Below are 17,384 nucleotides of genomic sequence, written 5' to 3'. Positions count from 1 at the left end.
ACACTGTATGTATATATATATATATATATATACACACACAGTATAGTAACATGAAATTAAAATTCATTGAGATTATTGATGCTGCTTACTTTCTTAAAGCATGCTACTGGTCTTGCTGTGAACAATTTATTAGTACATGTTATTCTGTTGAAAACTAATTTTGAATCAAAATGTAGTAACCTTTTCTTTCTCTGTAATAACTTTCTTTTTTCACTGAAAGGTTCCACCAAGTGACTGGTAAATTTCCCAAAATGTATAGTTTGAATGAAAACAACAACAACAATAATAATAATAAAGTCAAATAAAAATTAATTAATTAATTAATTTAAAAATAAATAAGTAAATAAAAAATACTGGAAGATTTTGCTCCTCCTATTAAGAAAGTTGCTAAACTCTTAGGAAGCATAAAATAAGGCACACAAACAATAGTAGTGCATTTAGTAGTACTGTAAGAGATGATGCAGAGCAAGGTGTGATGTGGGAATGTTCACAGGCTCATGGCACCATAACAGCAGTACAGCTGCAAACAGAAGCACCCGTCGCTACAGCTACAGGCCAGCAAGTGCAGACGCTCCAGGTAGTTGTGTGAACTCCGACCTTCAGGCTTGTGATGTTGCATGCGTCATGTCACACTGTCTGTGAGGATGTGAGCTCATCCAGCATGACTTGCTTTTACTTACAACAAATCATGATCCGGGTCGTCCAGTGAGCTTTTTGCCATGTTCCATATTCAAAGCAACTGCTCAGGAGTATTCACCTCTTTTAATGGGAAATCCCATTTAAGTGGGATTCACCTCTTTTAATGTGTCTGGAACAGAATTTATAAAGAAGAGCTTGTAGAATAGCTGTGGAGACAGTACTATAAGATCACTTGTGTTTGTCTTCAGTGTGTGTTGCACGTTATAACCACTTCACACTGATCAAACACATATCAGTTCACAGCACTGTATGGATTTTGATGAACTGCATGATTGTCTTTTGAGTGGATTCTCACTATGATCATGTTTGTGTAAAAATACAAACATGGAATGGAAATCGATCTACCTCATGACAGCCGTTACCACCAGCCCTAATTAAAGGGCCCTTATTAATTAGTATTATTTATTATAAATTAACCTGAAAAACATGGCTGGATTTTTCAGGTTCCATAATAAATGTTGCCATATACCCTGTGTAATGCCTACAGCTGCATGTGCAGGTCTAATATTGTGTTGATGATTATCTATATCTGACCCTTTGGCCCCATGCTAACGTTCAGTGTATGTGTGCGCTCAGGTACAGGGTCAGCCGCTGATGGTCCAGGTGAGTGGCGGGCAGCTGATTACGTCTTCAGGTCAGCCCATCATGGTACAGGCCATGTCTGGAGCTCAAGGCCAGACGATCATGCAGGTGCCCATGTCTGGAGCTCAAGGGCTTCAGCAGGTAAGTGCAACTCTCCTCGTCAGTGTGGGGAAAGCTACTTCAATAGATCAATAGATTGTCATATACTTAACAGTAAAATGATCTTAATATCTTATAAATGCTCATAGTTGATGATTTTATAAGACTTGAGAATTGTTATTGTTATGAATGCACATATTTTATTAAGCAAAAATTCATTTATTTTATATTGTGTGGTTGTATTGTGGTATTTCTGATTTGTTTGTGTATATTTAGATCCAGTTGGTTCAGCCGGGTCAGATTCAGTTGCAGGGAGGTCAAACTCTGCAGCTGCAGGGTCAGCAGGGTCAGGCTCAACAGATCATCATACAGCAGCCTCAGACTGCCATTACTGCGGGCCAGAACCAGGTTTCAAACATACTCTATTCTCTTCTCTGTTTAGTTGGACTATACTTAGATTTGGAAATATTATGGATTTTCATGCCCAGAAAGAGGGAGCATGCTGCTGCCCTATTAACTATAATGACCATAGTTTGTGCAGCCGATAAGGCAGATTTTATTACTTCACACAGGTTTTGTTGTATGGACTATATAAATGAATTTGTGTTGTGTTTCACAGGGGCAGCAGATTACAGTTCAGGGACAGCAGGTTGCCCAAACAGCTGAAGGACAGACTATTGTATACCAGCCCGTGAATGCTGATGGCACAGTTCTGCAGCAGGGTATTTAAATACATACAATATCAACACCTGGTTTATCTGTCTTCTATTAATGTACATTAAATCTGGCATGAACAACATTATATGGATGATCAGTCACGGTTTCACAAGCATGATTATACCTTTCTACACACTTGTACTGAAGGTTATTCAGGTTAGAACTATTTGTTCTTTCCCCTCCATAGGCATGATCACCATCCCAGCAGGCACCCTGGCAGGCACTCAGATTGTCCAGGCAGCAGGGGCTGCTAACACCTCCACAGCCAACAGCGGGCAGGGCACAGTCACCGTTACCCTGCCAGTCTCTGGAAACATGGTGAACGCTGGGGGAATGGTCATGGTAAGACCTCCTGATGAGGTATCTTAAACCATCCCCTTAATTAATCATCAAAAGTGTGGGGGTGTGCATGCAGTGTTAAGTCTCAATCACCTTTGGGCTTGCCTTTTCACATGCAGAAATACAAGTGATTTTACCTTAAAGGAATTGTTCACCCAAATGTTTTTCCAAATGTTTAAGTAATTTTCTCTCTCTCTCTCTCTCTCTCTCTCTATATATATATATATATATATATATATATAAAATCTGATATTTTCTATTTTAATTTATTTCAGTTACAATTACAAAGTTACAAAGAAAACAATCTGGATCTGGGATCTGGTCTGTCAAGTTTTAAAATGACAAAAAAGTACCATAAGAGTATCAAAAAAATTAAGTAATTCACTCAAACTCAAAACTGACACCTTTAGATAAAATGATATCAATTTGATTTGAACAGTCATCATAGATGATTTTGTTTCAGATTAACTGATGATGATGTGGCAAGTTTGAATATGCAGAAGTGGGAATGAGATATGAGAGGTACAGAGGAGGGGAAGTTTATTAGTGATCTACATTATCTCAAAAAGCTATTTTATGACTTAAAAAGATTTGAATTTAAATATCATGCCATATTTTCAAATATGAATTCAAACTGGCCATTTGTATGACATTAATGGTGAATGGTGCTTTCTGTCATTTGTCACCCTAGATCCCTGATTTCACTTTCATTACATGAAGAAAGTGACTAGGATTCTTTTTTTTGTGTGTGTCTAATGAAATAAAGTCATACAGGTTTGGAATAACATGAGGGTGTAAATAATGACAGAGAATATATATGGAAACTATTCTTTTAATATATAATAGTATTCAGTGTCTTAAAAAAATCGTAGTTTCAGGAATCTTACTAGAATTTGATGATTTACTCAGAAGCAAGTGGAAAGTGGTGACCTCCATCCTCCTTGTGTTAATCTTTAGCACTGATTCAAGTGTAAGGCTGATGTCTGCCTGTCATCTCTTCACAAATGATGCACTCAGCTGTTCTGTGGGTGTCCTTTTCTCACACTAGTGTGTCATATTTCAGTCCATATTGCATTAGCTGTCACCTGACTGATCACTGGATTGCTAATAATTTGATTTGATTTGATTTGTTTGATTGAAGTTGTTACATTTGCAAATAGATGTTTATGTGTTGGACAGCAGACTGAATTTAATTCTATGTGCCCCTTTCTTGCCCGCTCTGCCAGATGGTGCCTGGTAGTGGTGCTGTGCCAGCCATCCAACGAATCCCTCTGCCAGGGGCCGAGATGCTCGAAGAGGAGCCGCTGTATGTTAATGCCAAGCAATATCATCGTATCTTAAAGAGACGCCAAGCTCGTGCCAAGTTAGAGGCAGAGGGCAAGATCCCTAAAGAAAGAAGGGTGAGTCTTCCTCCTCTGAATGCCAAAACAGGCATTTTGACATGAACTATGCCTCATATCCAGGCTGATTCCTTATTCTCTCCTACAGAAATATCTTCATGAGTCACGGCACAAACACGCCATGCAGCGGAAGCGTGGCGACGGGGGACGGTTCTTTTCACCTAAAGAGAAAGAAGAAATGGCCTTGGCCATGCAGGTGAGAGCGCAGGGCCATGTCAAGCAGGAAGACCTACGCAATGCCACCGAACTCACAAGTGCGCATTGGCTGGCCGAACACACTTCGCCCCTCGCGTAGACGCTCATCTCTGCTCTCATTGAGCTCCTTAGCAGATTCATTCTCGCTCCTTTCTTTGTGTGACATGCTGTCATTGGCTGCTCTTGCACGCATCACCTCCTGCTTTTTCCAGTGCTTGTTGGCTGCTTGAGTCTGTCCCATCATGTCTCATTGCTAGTTAAGCATTCGTGCGTACAGACTGCATGATCTGCTAAATCTGCTGTGTGGTATTTTATGACCTGTCTATCTGAACTTGGATTTCCATTTCTGCCATATTTAACAGAAAAAGATAATCTCTTCACTGTCATGACATAATCAGGATGAAAACACTGATATGTCCTGCATTCTGTTGATGCAGCTCTTCAAGACTGAGAATTGCTAATGCGATGTGACTGACTTTATCACGTGATTGTCTGTTTGATCCAAGCACTATTATTATTATTAACAGGATGGCGGTTTAAGAAAGCATGAATGCTTGTCATTGGCAAACTGTGTCAGTTTCAATTATGAAATCACTGCATAAAAAATATGAAAATGAATTTTTGAGGGACCCGTTAAAAAGAAAGAAACATTGTTTGAATATATATGTTTTTCTGTTGTTTTCTACATTTCATTTGAGGAAGCATTTCTGTTGTTGTTGTTTTTTGTTTGGATTGGATCTGGTTCTGTCCTTGTGCTTGGATTTCATGCCTATGCAGTGTTCATTTTTGTCACATGTTGTGATTTTTATTCTGAATAAACATTCTGACTGACTTCCAAAAGATTCACTGGAAAAAAAGAACACTTTGTAACCAAATTACACTACTGTTCAAAAGTTTAGGATCAGTAAGATTATCTTTCTTTGTGTCAGTAAATGTTACAAATTCTATTTCACATAAATGCTGTTCATTTGAACTTTATTCATCAAAGAATCCTGAATAAATGTATCAGTCCCTCAAATATATTAAGCAGTACAACTTTTTCAACTTTGATAATTACAATAAATGTTTCCTTGATCACCAAATCAACATATTAGAATGAGATCACATGACACTGAAGACTGGAATAATGGCTGCTGAAATTCAGCTTTGCGATCACAGGAATAAATACAATTAAAATATAAAACACTTATTCTGAATTATAATAATATTTCATTGTATTTAATATATCATAGTTTTGATCAAAGAAATGCAGCCTTGATGAGCACAAGACACTTTCAAAAACATTAAAACTTTTGAACCATAGTGTAAACTGTGTATTGTGATGCATATTCCTGTTCATCAAGTCTTGTCAAGTCATTTTTATTTTATTTAACGTTAAACAGTTCTATAGAACAGAAGTCTAAATAGCTGCCCTTCTCGGAAATCCATGAGGTGACAGCTTGCTTTCTCTTGGTTATTCGGTGCTTTTCTTGATGCTATAAATCATGGTGTCCCAACCCTAGTGAAAACGCTTGTGTGTGAAATGTGTTTAGAGGTACTGAGTGAAGCATATCTGAATTAGGTGTGAAGGTAATGATTGACCCTCTTCCTCTTCCGTTCCCCTGCAGGAGCAACAGGACCAGAACCAGACCGGAGACGAGGCCGTGGCCCAGATGATCCGGGTGTCATAGCACTAGAACTTCTACTGTGTTTGTTTAAGTGACTCTGAAGGCCCAAATTTTCACCATTGTGAATCACTGTCTCCAACGCAACACTAACACTCAGTCCTAATTCATCATGGCCTGTGTTCCTCCTGTCTCATGTCTTCCACTAAAATGAGGGGCCCATCTGTTTTCTCTCTGTGGTCTTGTATTTCTCCAGAGGACACACATAGAGCCATTACTGTTAATGTACAGCGTAATGAATTCAGCTTGCGGTTTAAAAAGCAATTAAATAGCAAAGCGTAAATTAACCCACAGAGAGAGAGCGAAAACGCAGTTAGTAATGAGGTGGCAGTAGAACAAACAAGAATTTTGGCAATGAATTGAGTGAAGACCAAGGCGAGCTGTTTGATTTTCTACTTTTTTAGCATTATGGACAGTTCTTGTCAGGTTTATGAACTTATAAGTGGGAAGGTACATGGAAATGATGTAGGTTGACGTGTTGTTCAGCATATTGTAGATGTTTGGCATGGGGAAAAGAGCATTGGGAACAACAATACAGACGAAAAGGGCAAGATTTTTCGGAAATGAGCCCTCATCACCAAGGAAACATCGGGTGTATAATGTGTTCTTGTTTCCCAAGCTTTTATACAGGTTTCACCCATAACATGAAGTCATTTTACATTAGTGTACAATAGTCATTTGTAATTTGAGTGAGGTTTGTGTATCGAGTCAGTCTTCCTGGCTCATCTAGTTCCTACATGGAAATGCAAATACTCTTTGAGTTATGTTGGATATTGAAGTCGTCTAACCTGTATTTTGATAAAAATTGTGTGTGAAACGCATTGTGAAAGATCATGCTTTGTGAACTTGTCTTTATTATTATAATCTGTGTGAGCGCAAGCAGGATGTAAATGATCCTAATTCAAACAGTTCAGTGTTTTAATCTATTTAGCTGCGATTGAAATCAGATATTTCAAAGCAGTGGCTCTCAACTGTGGGGCTGGGGCCCAGTAATTCTTACAATTATTTACATTTATTTATTTGTATATATATATATATAAACATTGCTGAGAAATAATATATTCTTTACAACAAATAAACGAGAGTTACATATCAGCTTAGGTAAGAGGAATACTATCTTGGAAAAGGAGGGGCAAAAGGTTAAGTTTTAAAGCGACAGTTCTCCCTTAAATGCAAATTGGAACCAGAAGACTGCATAATACGGGACTTAAAGGAATATTTTACACACAAATGACAAAGCTGTCATCATTTACTAATCTTTGCGCTGTTTCAGATTTGTATGACTTTCTTTAGTGGATTACAAAAAGAGATGTTCCCTGCACTCACCGTTTGCTTTCATCGTAAGGAAAAGATGCAACCTTTTGTGTCCCACAGAAGAAAGTAAGTCTCGAAAAAACATGAGGGTTGAGTAAATTATATCAGTTTTTTTTTGTCAGTTTAAATCCCATAATATGCAGGTCATTCTATTCGTATTTGTTTTCCGTTATCATTCTGAGTAAGTTTTAAGAGGAATACATTTCTCAAAACATATTCAACTCGGATAGGTAATGTTATATACAAATTTTAATGTATTTTCTCGAGGTTAGTTGTTTTCGTCAAGAACTGTTTAAAATAAGGGCTTAAAAGTGACAGATTACGGTATATGCATCGTTAAGACAGTTCTCGTGCAACTTCCTCTGAGCGCAGGTGCTTGCCTTTAAGCCCCGCCCACCGCTGATGCTGCTGCTGGCCGTCAACTGGACAGTCAAATATAATAATCTGTGGTCCACTGCGGCTTGAGTGATATTACATTCTTATAAACTAGCATCCGTTTTCTATCCTCATTCGACAGTTTGTTCCTCTTCTGCAGACGTTTTTGCGCAATCAACCCTTACGGTTTCGAGACAGTCGGAGCTTTTGAAGCGCTCCAGCAACATAAGGACGAATCGAAAGGTTACAGTAACAGAGCTGAAGGACTATCGCGTAAAACCACCGTCAACGGCTCGGAAAGCGCGTAGATATAGATTGCCATGACAGACTGTGGCGGGGATGTGAAGCTGGAGGTGAAACAGGCCAGCAAAGAGTTTAAAGAGAGCGAAAACGTTGCAGAGAAATACTCCGCGATGACAGGCACGAAGAACAGCGACGTGAACATGAACGTCGGCGAGCTGTCCGCCGCATTCACTGCGGTCCCGACCCACAAATCCATGAAAAAGGTAAGAGGGACGTGTCTTTTCTCCAGCTAGCTGTTTATGGGCCAAACACACATTATGTGTGTCCTGAAAACATCGCACTTGAGTTTGGGACATATTGCTCAGTTTACTGGGATCATTAGGAACGATTATCCCCGGTGAAAGTTGAACCAGGTGTGCTGGAGCCTATTAGAGTCACGTGACGCATATTTCAAGCGTTTCTTTAGTTATTTTTCTCGCCGCATCCAGTAATTTTCCCTGAGCTGCTCCGACTGTCACATCTGTCACAGATGTGTCACCGACCTTTGTCCACTGCAGTTTACAAATTGTCAGACGCTGGAATCTAACATATAAGCTAAAGGAAATGTGGAGAAATACTTTTTTAAATAAATGTCTTTAGATTTCCTAGAAAGAAAAAAAAATCACCCCAGAATTGCATGTAGGACAACTGACAGTGTCAGAGCACTTCACTGCAAAGATCAAAGAGTGAAGATGCAGCATAGATAGATAGATAGATAGGTAGGTAGGTAGGTAGGTAGATCATTTACTCTGGAAAGGAAAGATGATCCAGTCCAGGTTGTGAAAATGTATTCAGTGTGGCCCTCTGAAGTGTGTGTGTGTGAGTGGGTGGTAAAAGAGGCACAATATACTCTGCCCACTCACTCATGGAGTTGTTAGCTGGTTATACAAAAGAGCCAAGGGCTGTTCTGCTGCTTCTCTTCAGCTGCATTACACTCAGCACCAAATCAAATTCAGTGCTGACATTCACATTTACTCTTTAATATTTCAGAAATCGGATTTTGGATAGTGTGTAATTGTAAGTATTCATATCAATCTTTCAACAGCAACATTTAGCACTTGTGCGCGTTTTTGGAAAAAAGACTGCATGTGCAGTACTGAAAAAAAATTGGTGTATGATTTACTTTAAAACAATTTTCCCTAGTATGTTTCACAGATGATTACAAAGAATTGACAAGTAACACATTCAGTTAAACATCACATTTTTAAGTAGAAAGACTGAAATAGTATTTTCTTGTAAAATCTTATCCAATAATTTCTGAATTAATGTTTAAAGTCTAGCTACTTCGCAGCAGATCTATGTTCTTCGTGTTTATCTGTTATACCAACCCTAACATAATGTGTTCACCTCACAAATTGCCTCATAAGAGCTGGAGTCCCTTGAGACATGCTCAATGGTTTGAATATAGCACACTCTCAGAAAAAAAGGTGGTACCTTTTCAAAAGGTACACTTTTGTACCTTTTAGGTACTAATATGTACACTTTAGGTACTAATATGTACCTTTATGGTACCAATATGGACTCTTTAGGTACTAATGTGTACCTTTATGGTACCAATATGGACTCTTTAGGTACAAAGGTGTGCTTTTTGAAAACTGCCCCAGTGAAAACTTTTGTACCTTTTTTTCTGAGAGTGCATGCATTCATCTATTTCCACCTCTGATCTTGTGTATTCCCTCTTTTGTATGTCTATGTGCTGGCAGTGCTTTTCCCTAGTAATCACAGTTTTTGTGTAATCGTATCCTTTTCTCCTCACAGTTTGAGGGTGTGAGAAAGTTTCTCTCTCTGTACCTCCGCTAGCTTTGTCCCTCTGTGAGCAGGAGGCTCTGATAACATTGTGAAAGAAAGTTGCATTGAGCTGAGAAATATGACACATGTATCGCTCAGGAACATTTTCTCCTGTTTCTCGGACCGAGACTTGGCATGGGGCCACGGTCCGGCCCTACCTGCTGAGAGCCCTGCTCTGACCTTGGGCTCTCCTTATTGTGATTGTTCTGTGTTTTCTCATCAAACATTCAGCCTGTCATTTAGTTTTAGTAGGAGATCAGTTTCTTCGTCTCTTTGAATAGATCTATTCCTCTTATGTGTACTTTGACTCACACAATGTTTCTTTATGGTACATCCGTCATAATGAAATGACTCCTTTTGTTTCCGATTTCTTGCTTGTTATACGTAATGGACATAGTTTTGGAGATTAGATCAAATTTCCGGAAATTTTCAGGGAAGCTATTGGTTGCACATCCAGTTCTACTGAATGGATGCATTGAGAGTTTGAACCGATGTTCCTGCTTCAGTGCTTGAGTTGCCATTAGGGTCTCTTTACACCGAGCAGTCATCTGAGAGAGCTTAGATCGCGTTTCATTTATTCACGTTAGACCATCGTCACTTCAGAGCCCAATTATTTAATTCTCTCAAGTGGTTTGCAGGGCGATTATTTTTGACTTGGCTGAGCAGATTGCTGTTATGTCTTTAAACAGTGTTTCAGAAGTTTCACATTCTCAGCCAAATCATGTTAGGCCAATTGTTAATAATCAGCCTTGTTAATGGTAAAACTCTGTCACAGTCTGGTCATCATTAGACTATGACACTGTGAGTTGTATAATATCAGGACTTTAAACTATTTTTGTGTTAAATGAGAAAGTATCAAGCAGACATTACAAATTGTAGCTTTAGAAAGAAATATTTGATTTGATTTAACAAAATTTATTATACATAAAAATGTAGGCTACGGCCAAACATAAACTATGGAACATGAAAGAAGATAATTTGAGAAACATCTCAGTATTTCTTGTTCAAACAATAAAAGTAATTGATTGGTAACCAAAACAGCTTTGTTGCCAACAGTCTTCAAAATACCTTCTTTTGTGTTCGAGGTTTGAAACGAGAGGACGAGTAAATGACAGAAGTTTATTTTTTTTGTGTGAACTATCCCTTTAATGTTATAATAATAATAATAATAATAAATTGTATTATTTTATTTTTTTATGAAATGATACTCTAAATACGAAACTAAATCTGCCAGCAGGTGGCGGTACATGTCTTCAGTTGATTCGTTCAAACGGCTGATTCATTCAGGAATTAAGTAAATGTCTCTCTTTATGAATCTGCCTTTGAATCATTGGTTCACACGATTCGTTCAAAACGCGGATTCATTCAGAAACTAAACACCGCTGTGTTGTTCAGAGACGCGCAACAATTGACCTATCGCTAGGAATGGGTGATATCTTATCGTTTGCGATATACCGGTAAAAATTCTCCCCACGATAAGAATTAGTCTTCCCGCGATAATAACGCTAAAGTCTAGTAGTTGTTGACATATTTCTGTGTGCGACAGTGCGGAGCGACATCGCGGAAGGCGGACGTGAAATTGAGGAGGAGTAGCCTATATCGCTAAATGAGGAGCTGGAGCTCCTTTTACAATTTGTAACTGGTTTGGTTAGGGCTGTACAGTGCACAAAAAATCGGTCTGAATAAATGTACTACAGTAGCACATGTGCAATACAGTTTTGCATGTGTATGAGCCTGTTTACAAACCTGTTGTCCAACAAAGATATCATTTATTGACATGCTTTTTCTCCAAAATAACTTAATAACATAGTTGAGTGTTTGAAATACTTCTTTTTGTGGCCAGAGAAACAAGCGTGCACAGTACCTATAACTGCGCTTTGCATCCGCTTTCTGCTGATTGTTGATCGAGATTTACATGCTAATGGCCGACTGACCCGGTACACTCTCATTTATTTAGTTCACAAACGAGATATGTACCAGTTCAGTCATTTCATTCACGAACGAGATGTACCAGTGCATTCAACTCGTTCACAAACGACATGTACCAGTTCGATCATTTCATTCACGAACAAGATGTACCAGTTCATTCAACTCGCTCACGAACGAGATGTACCAGTTCGGTCATTTCGTTCACAAATGAGAAGATCTCTCGATCTCGTTCAGACTCAAAAGAAACTCGTTCAGTGAAGGGCGTATTCGTTCACTACATTCAACAAATCACATGCTCCGTCAAATCTCAAACTCGAAGACTATTGGCTCGAGGTTTAGTCATTCTTTGACAGGATGAAATAGTCCACAGAGCTGTTCACCAAGCTGCGCATGCGCTGCTAATAGCGCTGCACCGAGGAATTTCAGTGAACGAGAAATATGAGTCAACGGATTACGTCGCAATGACAACATGCAGGATCAACACCGTTCATATACCGCAGAGTAAAATTAAATTAATTTACATTTAACCAGATTAATATGGAGAGGCACTCTAATATAGACCTTCGTTTATGTGTTTTTGACTTTCACTGCACGGTATATGACGTGAGAACAGTTCGCTATTTAGGTTTGTAAGTTAGCATGGACTCACTAACTTTAACGCTAACGTTAGCTAGTTTTAGCCAGAGATACCTTGCTGAAGCACAAGATGACATTAACGTTCTGCTTGAGCAGATGAAAAGTGTAACTTAATGAGAGTATGACAACCAGAAAATGAAAGTTTTTGTCTACATTGTGATTGGGGTTGAATGCTTAAGGACATTTTGCTCTGTTTTGGTTGGATTTAGGAAATGGAATAAAATAAATTACATTGCCAATCCTCTCAGGATAACTGGAATTAGTGTTACAAGTACCCTTGGCACATAATTTTTCCATTTTTGTAGCATAAACACCATCAAACCGATGCGAGCTTCAGATCTTCCCATGTTTCTCTATGGCGCTGAAACCTGTCCAAAGAGATGTCAGAGTTCCGCTCCCCGTGCAACTGATACTCGACTGCCATTGGCTCATCTGCGTTCACATAATATTGTGTTTAAAATATAACAATATCAACTTCTTGTTTACTGAACTGTTGTATAAAATCACATTTAAACTTGTGATATTAAGGACAGAAACAGCACTTGTGTGATATGCTCTCCCTGCTCGTGTGATAGGCTATCACTTATCATGTGATATATGAGACAAAAACTCATACAGAGGCATTTTTTGCACTAATATCTTGAATTTTAGGGCATAACTGAATTTATGGAGTTGTTGCCCTGCATCATATGTCAACAGTCAACTCTGTATGTAAGGTAAGATGACACAGATCTGGGGGCGGGGGCGGGGCCAGTGCGTTAACTGCGTTAAAATATTTTAATCATGTTATTTTTCATAACGAATTAATTAAGTTAACGCGTTAAACTGACAGCCCTACTACAGGTGCGTCTCAATAAATTAGAATATCGTGGAAAAGTTTTTCAACTCAAATTGTGAAACTCGTGTATTAAATAAATTCAATGAAATACAAAACTTGCTCTCATCTAAAAAGAGGACTTTGGACCACTGGGCAACAGTCCAGTTCTTCTTCTCCGTAGCCCAGGTAAGACGCCTCTGACATTGTCTAATAAAGGAATACGACAACTGTAGCCAAATTCCTTGTGTAGACAGACTTTAGCTGATGATGAGGCATGGCGCGACATGACACGACAACTGTCGCATCCGGTGTAGACACGTGCTGCGTCCCAATTCGCCTACTTATACTATGCCCTAAAAGTATGTACTCTTTTTTGTGAAGAAAAAGTACATACTTTTGAGTATGTAGAAGGATAGTAGGCAAGCTTTGGGACATACTACTTCATCATAGCTGCTTCTTTAACGGACGCTCTGTTACTTAGTTATGTGCATTCTGTCACTGTTTAAACTGCCCTGTCAATCATCTTGGCACTGTTGCCCTAAAAGTATGTACTCTTTTTGTGAAGAAAAAGTACATACTTTTGAGTATGTAGAAGAATAGTAGGCAAGTTTTGGGACATACTACTTCGTCATAGCTGCTTCTTTAACGGACGCTCTGTTGCTTAGTTACGTGCATTCTATGACTGTTTAAATTGCCCTGTCAATCATCTTGTCACTGTTAACATCATCCACATTTCGTTTAATTTGATTTCCTACCGTATTGGAGAGAAATGAAGAGGCACGTTGATCTGCTAGCCATGGTCATGTGTTAGCATAATGATGCTTTTAAAAGTTAATGACCAAACGTATCATTATAAAAGTTCACAGTGTTGTTGCAGATGAAATATAATGTGGATAACATAAAAAAATATTGATTCTTAATCACTCTCTACTTAAAGGGATAGTTCATCAAAAAATAATTATTATATTATCATTTACTCAGCCTCATGTAATTTATTAGTCTTTTTCTGCTGAACACAAAAGACAATATTTGGAAGGTATTTTGGTAACCAAACAGTTGCTATTAACTTTCATAGTATAATATGGAAGTCAATGGCTGTTTTGTAGCAGCTGTTTTGTAGTTATAATCAAATCCTTGTTCATTGTGCAATGGGTTGTGTGGGCAATATTAGCTGGTAAAGTGTGCATGGATCTGCATTTTGAATTTCCACCAGACCATTCCGGTACCTTTGGGACACACTAATTCTAATCCTGAATACTATTTAGTACAGATAGTATGCAAATAGGGATGCAGCATTAGTCTCTTACAGGTAATATAGACAGAGAAAGAGAGAGAGAGAGAGAGAGACTAATGCTGCCTCAATTTTATTGTTTTAACTTTACGATAAAATATATAGCAGATTTTGGTTAGATTTTTCAAAAGGTTTTTTCATGAAGCATCCAATTATATGAGGACAATAGTTCTACTTACACAAATATTGATTACAAAAATGAAAACAAAGTCTTAGAGTCTCACTATATATAAATATTGCAGGATAAAGAGAAATAGATAAACCTCTATGAGTTTCTTCTGTGGTACACAAAAGGATATATTTTGAAGTTTAAAGGGGTCATATGACGTTGCTAAAAAGAACATTATTTTGTGTATTTGGTGTAATGAAATGTGTTTATGCGGTTTAATGTTCAAAAAACACATTATTTTCCACATATTGTACATTATTGTTTCTCCTCTATGCCCTTTCTGAAACACGTTGATTTTTACAAAGTTCATCAGTCTGAAAAGCGAGGTGTGCTCTGATTGGCCAGCTATCCAGTGCGTTGTGATTGGCCGTGTGACGGAAATGTTACGCCCCTTACCATACTGTGATGCCGTGTCCGGCCGGAGCGATGAGACAAAAACATTAAAACCCATTATAAACGAGGCATTTGTTGCATCCAGTGGGGACATAATTACAGATTATAATGACTTATACTGTCTTTTTACGCGCTGCATTGCATCGCGCTGCGTAAACATAAAACCATGTCTGCATTTGTGATCGGAGAAATGAAAAACAACAAGTGCTACTCTACACTGCTCAAAACTCGCGTTTGAATCATCAGTGGCAAATCCTTTATATATAAAAACATACTTACAGTCTGTGAGTCAGAACAGCCGGCATTGTAGTCTACTCTCCCAGGATCAGGAAACAGTCCTCCATAAAATGCGCTGCACACATCTTAATATTTGGGTTGAACTGTTCTGGAACAGTGTTGTAAATACAACTTAATCACTGATTTCTAGTCATGTCCTTCCAAAAGAGCCGGCGGCTAGAGTGAGCGGAGGCCGTCGGGCTTGCGGCAACCACATGTGATGACCCCGGGCTGGACTCCGCTTCGTCCACGGTGAAAGCCGATCTGGCGATCCACAGCGCGAAGTTGATGTATTTCCTCAGCGACCAGCACGGATCAGCTCTAGGCATGACGAAGCGGATATCGTCCTCTGTATTCAGTTAGATGGATAGATTCATTTGATGAAGGTAGTTATGTTTAGGCTTAAAAGTGTGCTAATTTACCTAATAATTACGTGTGGTGTGTAGCTATATGCTTATTATGGTGTTGTGCTTTTAGCTTAGCAACATGCTAATGGAAAACTCATTTGTAGTCAATTGGTAAGTTGGGTCTTTTCTGTGAGGAGCTCCATTTGAGTTGCTGCCTATGAAGAATGTCCTAAATCAGTGCTTAAATCTTTCCCCACCATTGACGAGTTATCTCGTCTTTTAGAAAAAATGCTTCCCCGCCAAAGACGAGTTTTTACGGCTTTTCGTGTTTTCACTGTTATACACTCGGGGCGCTATTACACATCTTCTGAACGAGTACAAAACCTCCCGAACAAAAACACACGTGAACAGGACGGAGAAACAAGCGATCTCTTATGTAAACAGATGCATATGAAAAATAATGCGATCATTAGCAATACAGCATATAAATGAAAACTGCATAATGTTACGGAGTCAAATGTTGATCCAGGAAGTGGTATATGTCTGTGCAAGCTTTGGAGGTGTTGATGAAAGCGATTTACTGGATTTATGCTTTGATAATCGTACTGAATATTACCCAGATGTAGTTTTTGATAAAAATGTGATTTTCTCACCTTTTTGCTGAAAATAATGCATTTTTTATTAAAAAAACCTACCTATATTTAAGTTTTGATAAAAAAAGAAAGCTAGAATAAAACGGATGTTTAAAAGTAGAGGCTCTGATCTTTATTATGGTGTGTATTGCATATTCAAATATTCATACAGCAAAATATACTGGAGGCCATAAAATTTTAGTGAAAATCATCAAAATCGCTGGTGGTGGCTGGCAACTTTTTTCAAAAATGCTGGCGGGGAAAGAGTTAAACACTGCAAACAAACATCAGGCGGACGCTAATTAACTATGACATCACTGCTGAAACATTGATCCGTATTAAATAAATCAGCAGTTTTATGCCACCAGTGTCTCCTTCAGGTCCTGGAGCGCGTGAGTCATGTGGAGCCGGTAATAGAAGCGTAGGAGAGAGTAATTAGACTATAATCCTGTTTTACTGTTGTGAAGCCACACATTACACTGAACCCTGTCTGAGCGCTCATGAGACGACGAGAGCGACAGCTTTCTGAAGATCAGCTGCAGTGTTCTGAGCAGTCGCCAGAGCGTCGCTATGCAGTTATTATTATATGCTTCTAGTGTGTGTTACACATCTTCCACAAGACACCATAATAACTGCCATAGGATTCCATCCGACTGGTTCTTCTGATGTTCTTCAGGAAAATCCTGCACATTCTTTGCTTTTCCAGCATCTTCTTGCACATTTAAGCTCCTCACAACTGCGACTGTATGACGCTTATATCACAGTCACTGATGTTTAGTAAGGAAACACAGAGTGGAAACTTCAGCAAGATGATGGTGGACTGCGTTGTTTTCCGGGTTTTTTGTGATATCACAAAGCGGCTCATTAGAATATCATTACAATAATTCCCACCTACGGAGATTCGAATGGTTGGGGGGTGGGGAGGGGCGAGGTCGTGGTTAGAACGCTTGGTTGAGTGCATCAGACAAGACGACGAAGAAGAAGAAGTGCTTCATGTTTTGTAATACGTAAAGTAATTCATAAATAACTATTAAAATTGACAGCAATGCATATTTACAGTACCTTTTGTATTTCTGAATTAAATAACAAATAATGTTTGCTAACGGTTGCCTGTTACAGTACATAAAATTTCACTTACCACATAAACAGAGTAAGTAGGAGAGATGACTGTGGACGATGGCAAATGATGTGTAGATTCTGAGCACCACTGATAAAACATCTAATCTTGTAAAATGTGTGGTAAGTACTGCTGCTCCATAGTATAAACAGAGTATGTGCGATCGCGAATCTCGAAAGTGAAACTAAAAGCGATCGTGCATTCAAAAGCAGTTTCAATGGCAGGTATAATAGCAGCTCCCTGATGCCGAAATATATGTAGTATAATTACCCAATGATATACTGCGAGAGAAAATATTGAAATATATATTTTCCGCCCATCTC

The 17,384-nt window shown here is 38.7% G+C and overlaps 2 protein-coding genes across 10 annotated transcripts in view; both read left to right on the top strand.

The window, feature by feature from the left end:
- LOC107668092 (nuclear transcription factor Y subunit alpha-like) overlaps nt 1-6,513 on the top strand; it is a 10,130-nt gene extending 3,617 nt beyond the window's left edge. For 5 of the 9 annotated variants that reach the window (XM_016459881.1, XM_016459876.1, XM_016459877.1 and 2 more), the window contains exons 3-8: nt 1,276-1,422; nt 1,657-1,788; nt 2,000-2,102; nt 2,285-2,457; nt 3,663-3,836; nt 3,925-4,349. In XM_016459881.1, coding sequence (XP_016315367.1) covers nt 1,276-1,422; nt 1,657-1,788; nt 2,000-2,102; nt 2,285-2,457; nt 3,663-3,836; nt 3,925-4,131 — 936 coding nt within the window. In that variant the 3' untranslated portion in view covers nt 4,132-4,349. Of the gene's footprint in view, nt 1-449; nt 581-1,275; nt 1,423-1,656; nt 1,789-1,999; nt 2,103-2,284; nt 2,458-3,662; nt 3,837-3,924; nt 4,350-5,638 lie in introns of those variants that run through there. The other 4 variants (XM_016459880.1, XM_016459882.1, XM_016459874.1 and 1 more) reach the window with 4 other exon arrangements.
- An 881-nt stretch (nt 6,514-7,394) lies between these two features.
- The window catches only part of LOC107668032 (adenosylhomocysteinase 2-like), a 31,116-nt gene continuing 21,126 nt past the window's right edge, over nt 7,395-17,384 (top strand). Inside the window, exon 1 of the mRNA XM_016459759.1 lies at nt 7,395-7,890. Coding sequence (XP_016315245.1) covers nt 7,705-7,890 — 186 coding nt within the window. The 5' untranslated portion in view covers nt 7,395-7,704. The remainder of the gene's footprint in view (nt 7,891-17,384) is intronic.

This window comes from Sinocyclocheilus anshuiensis, unplaced genomic scaffold, assembly GCF_001515605.1.
Source record: "Sinocyclocheilus anshuiensis isolate Anshui unplaced genomic scaffold, SAMN03320099.WGS_v1.1 scaffold1024, whole genome shotgun sequence".
Taxonomy (NCBI): Eukaryota; Metazoa; Chordata; class Actinopteri; order Cypriniformes; family Cyprinidae; genus Sinocyclocheilus; species Sinocyclocheilus anshuiensis.
Note: the sequence above shows the minus strand (reverse complement) of the source record. Positions and strands in the feature narration are given on the sequence as shown.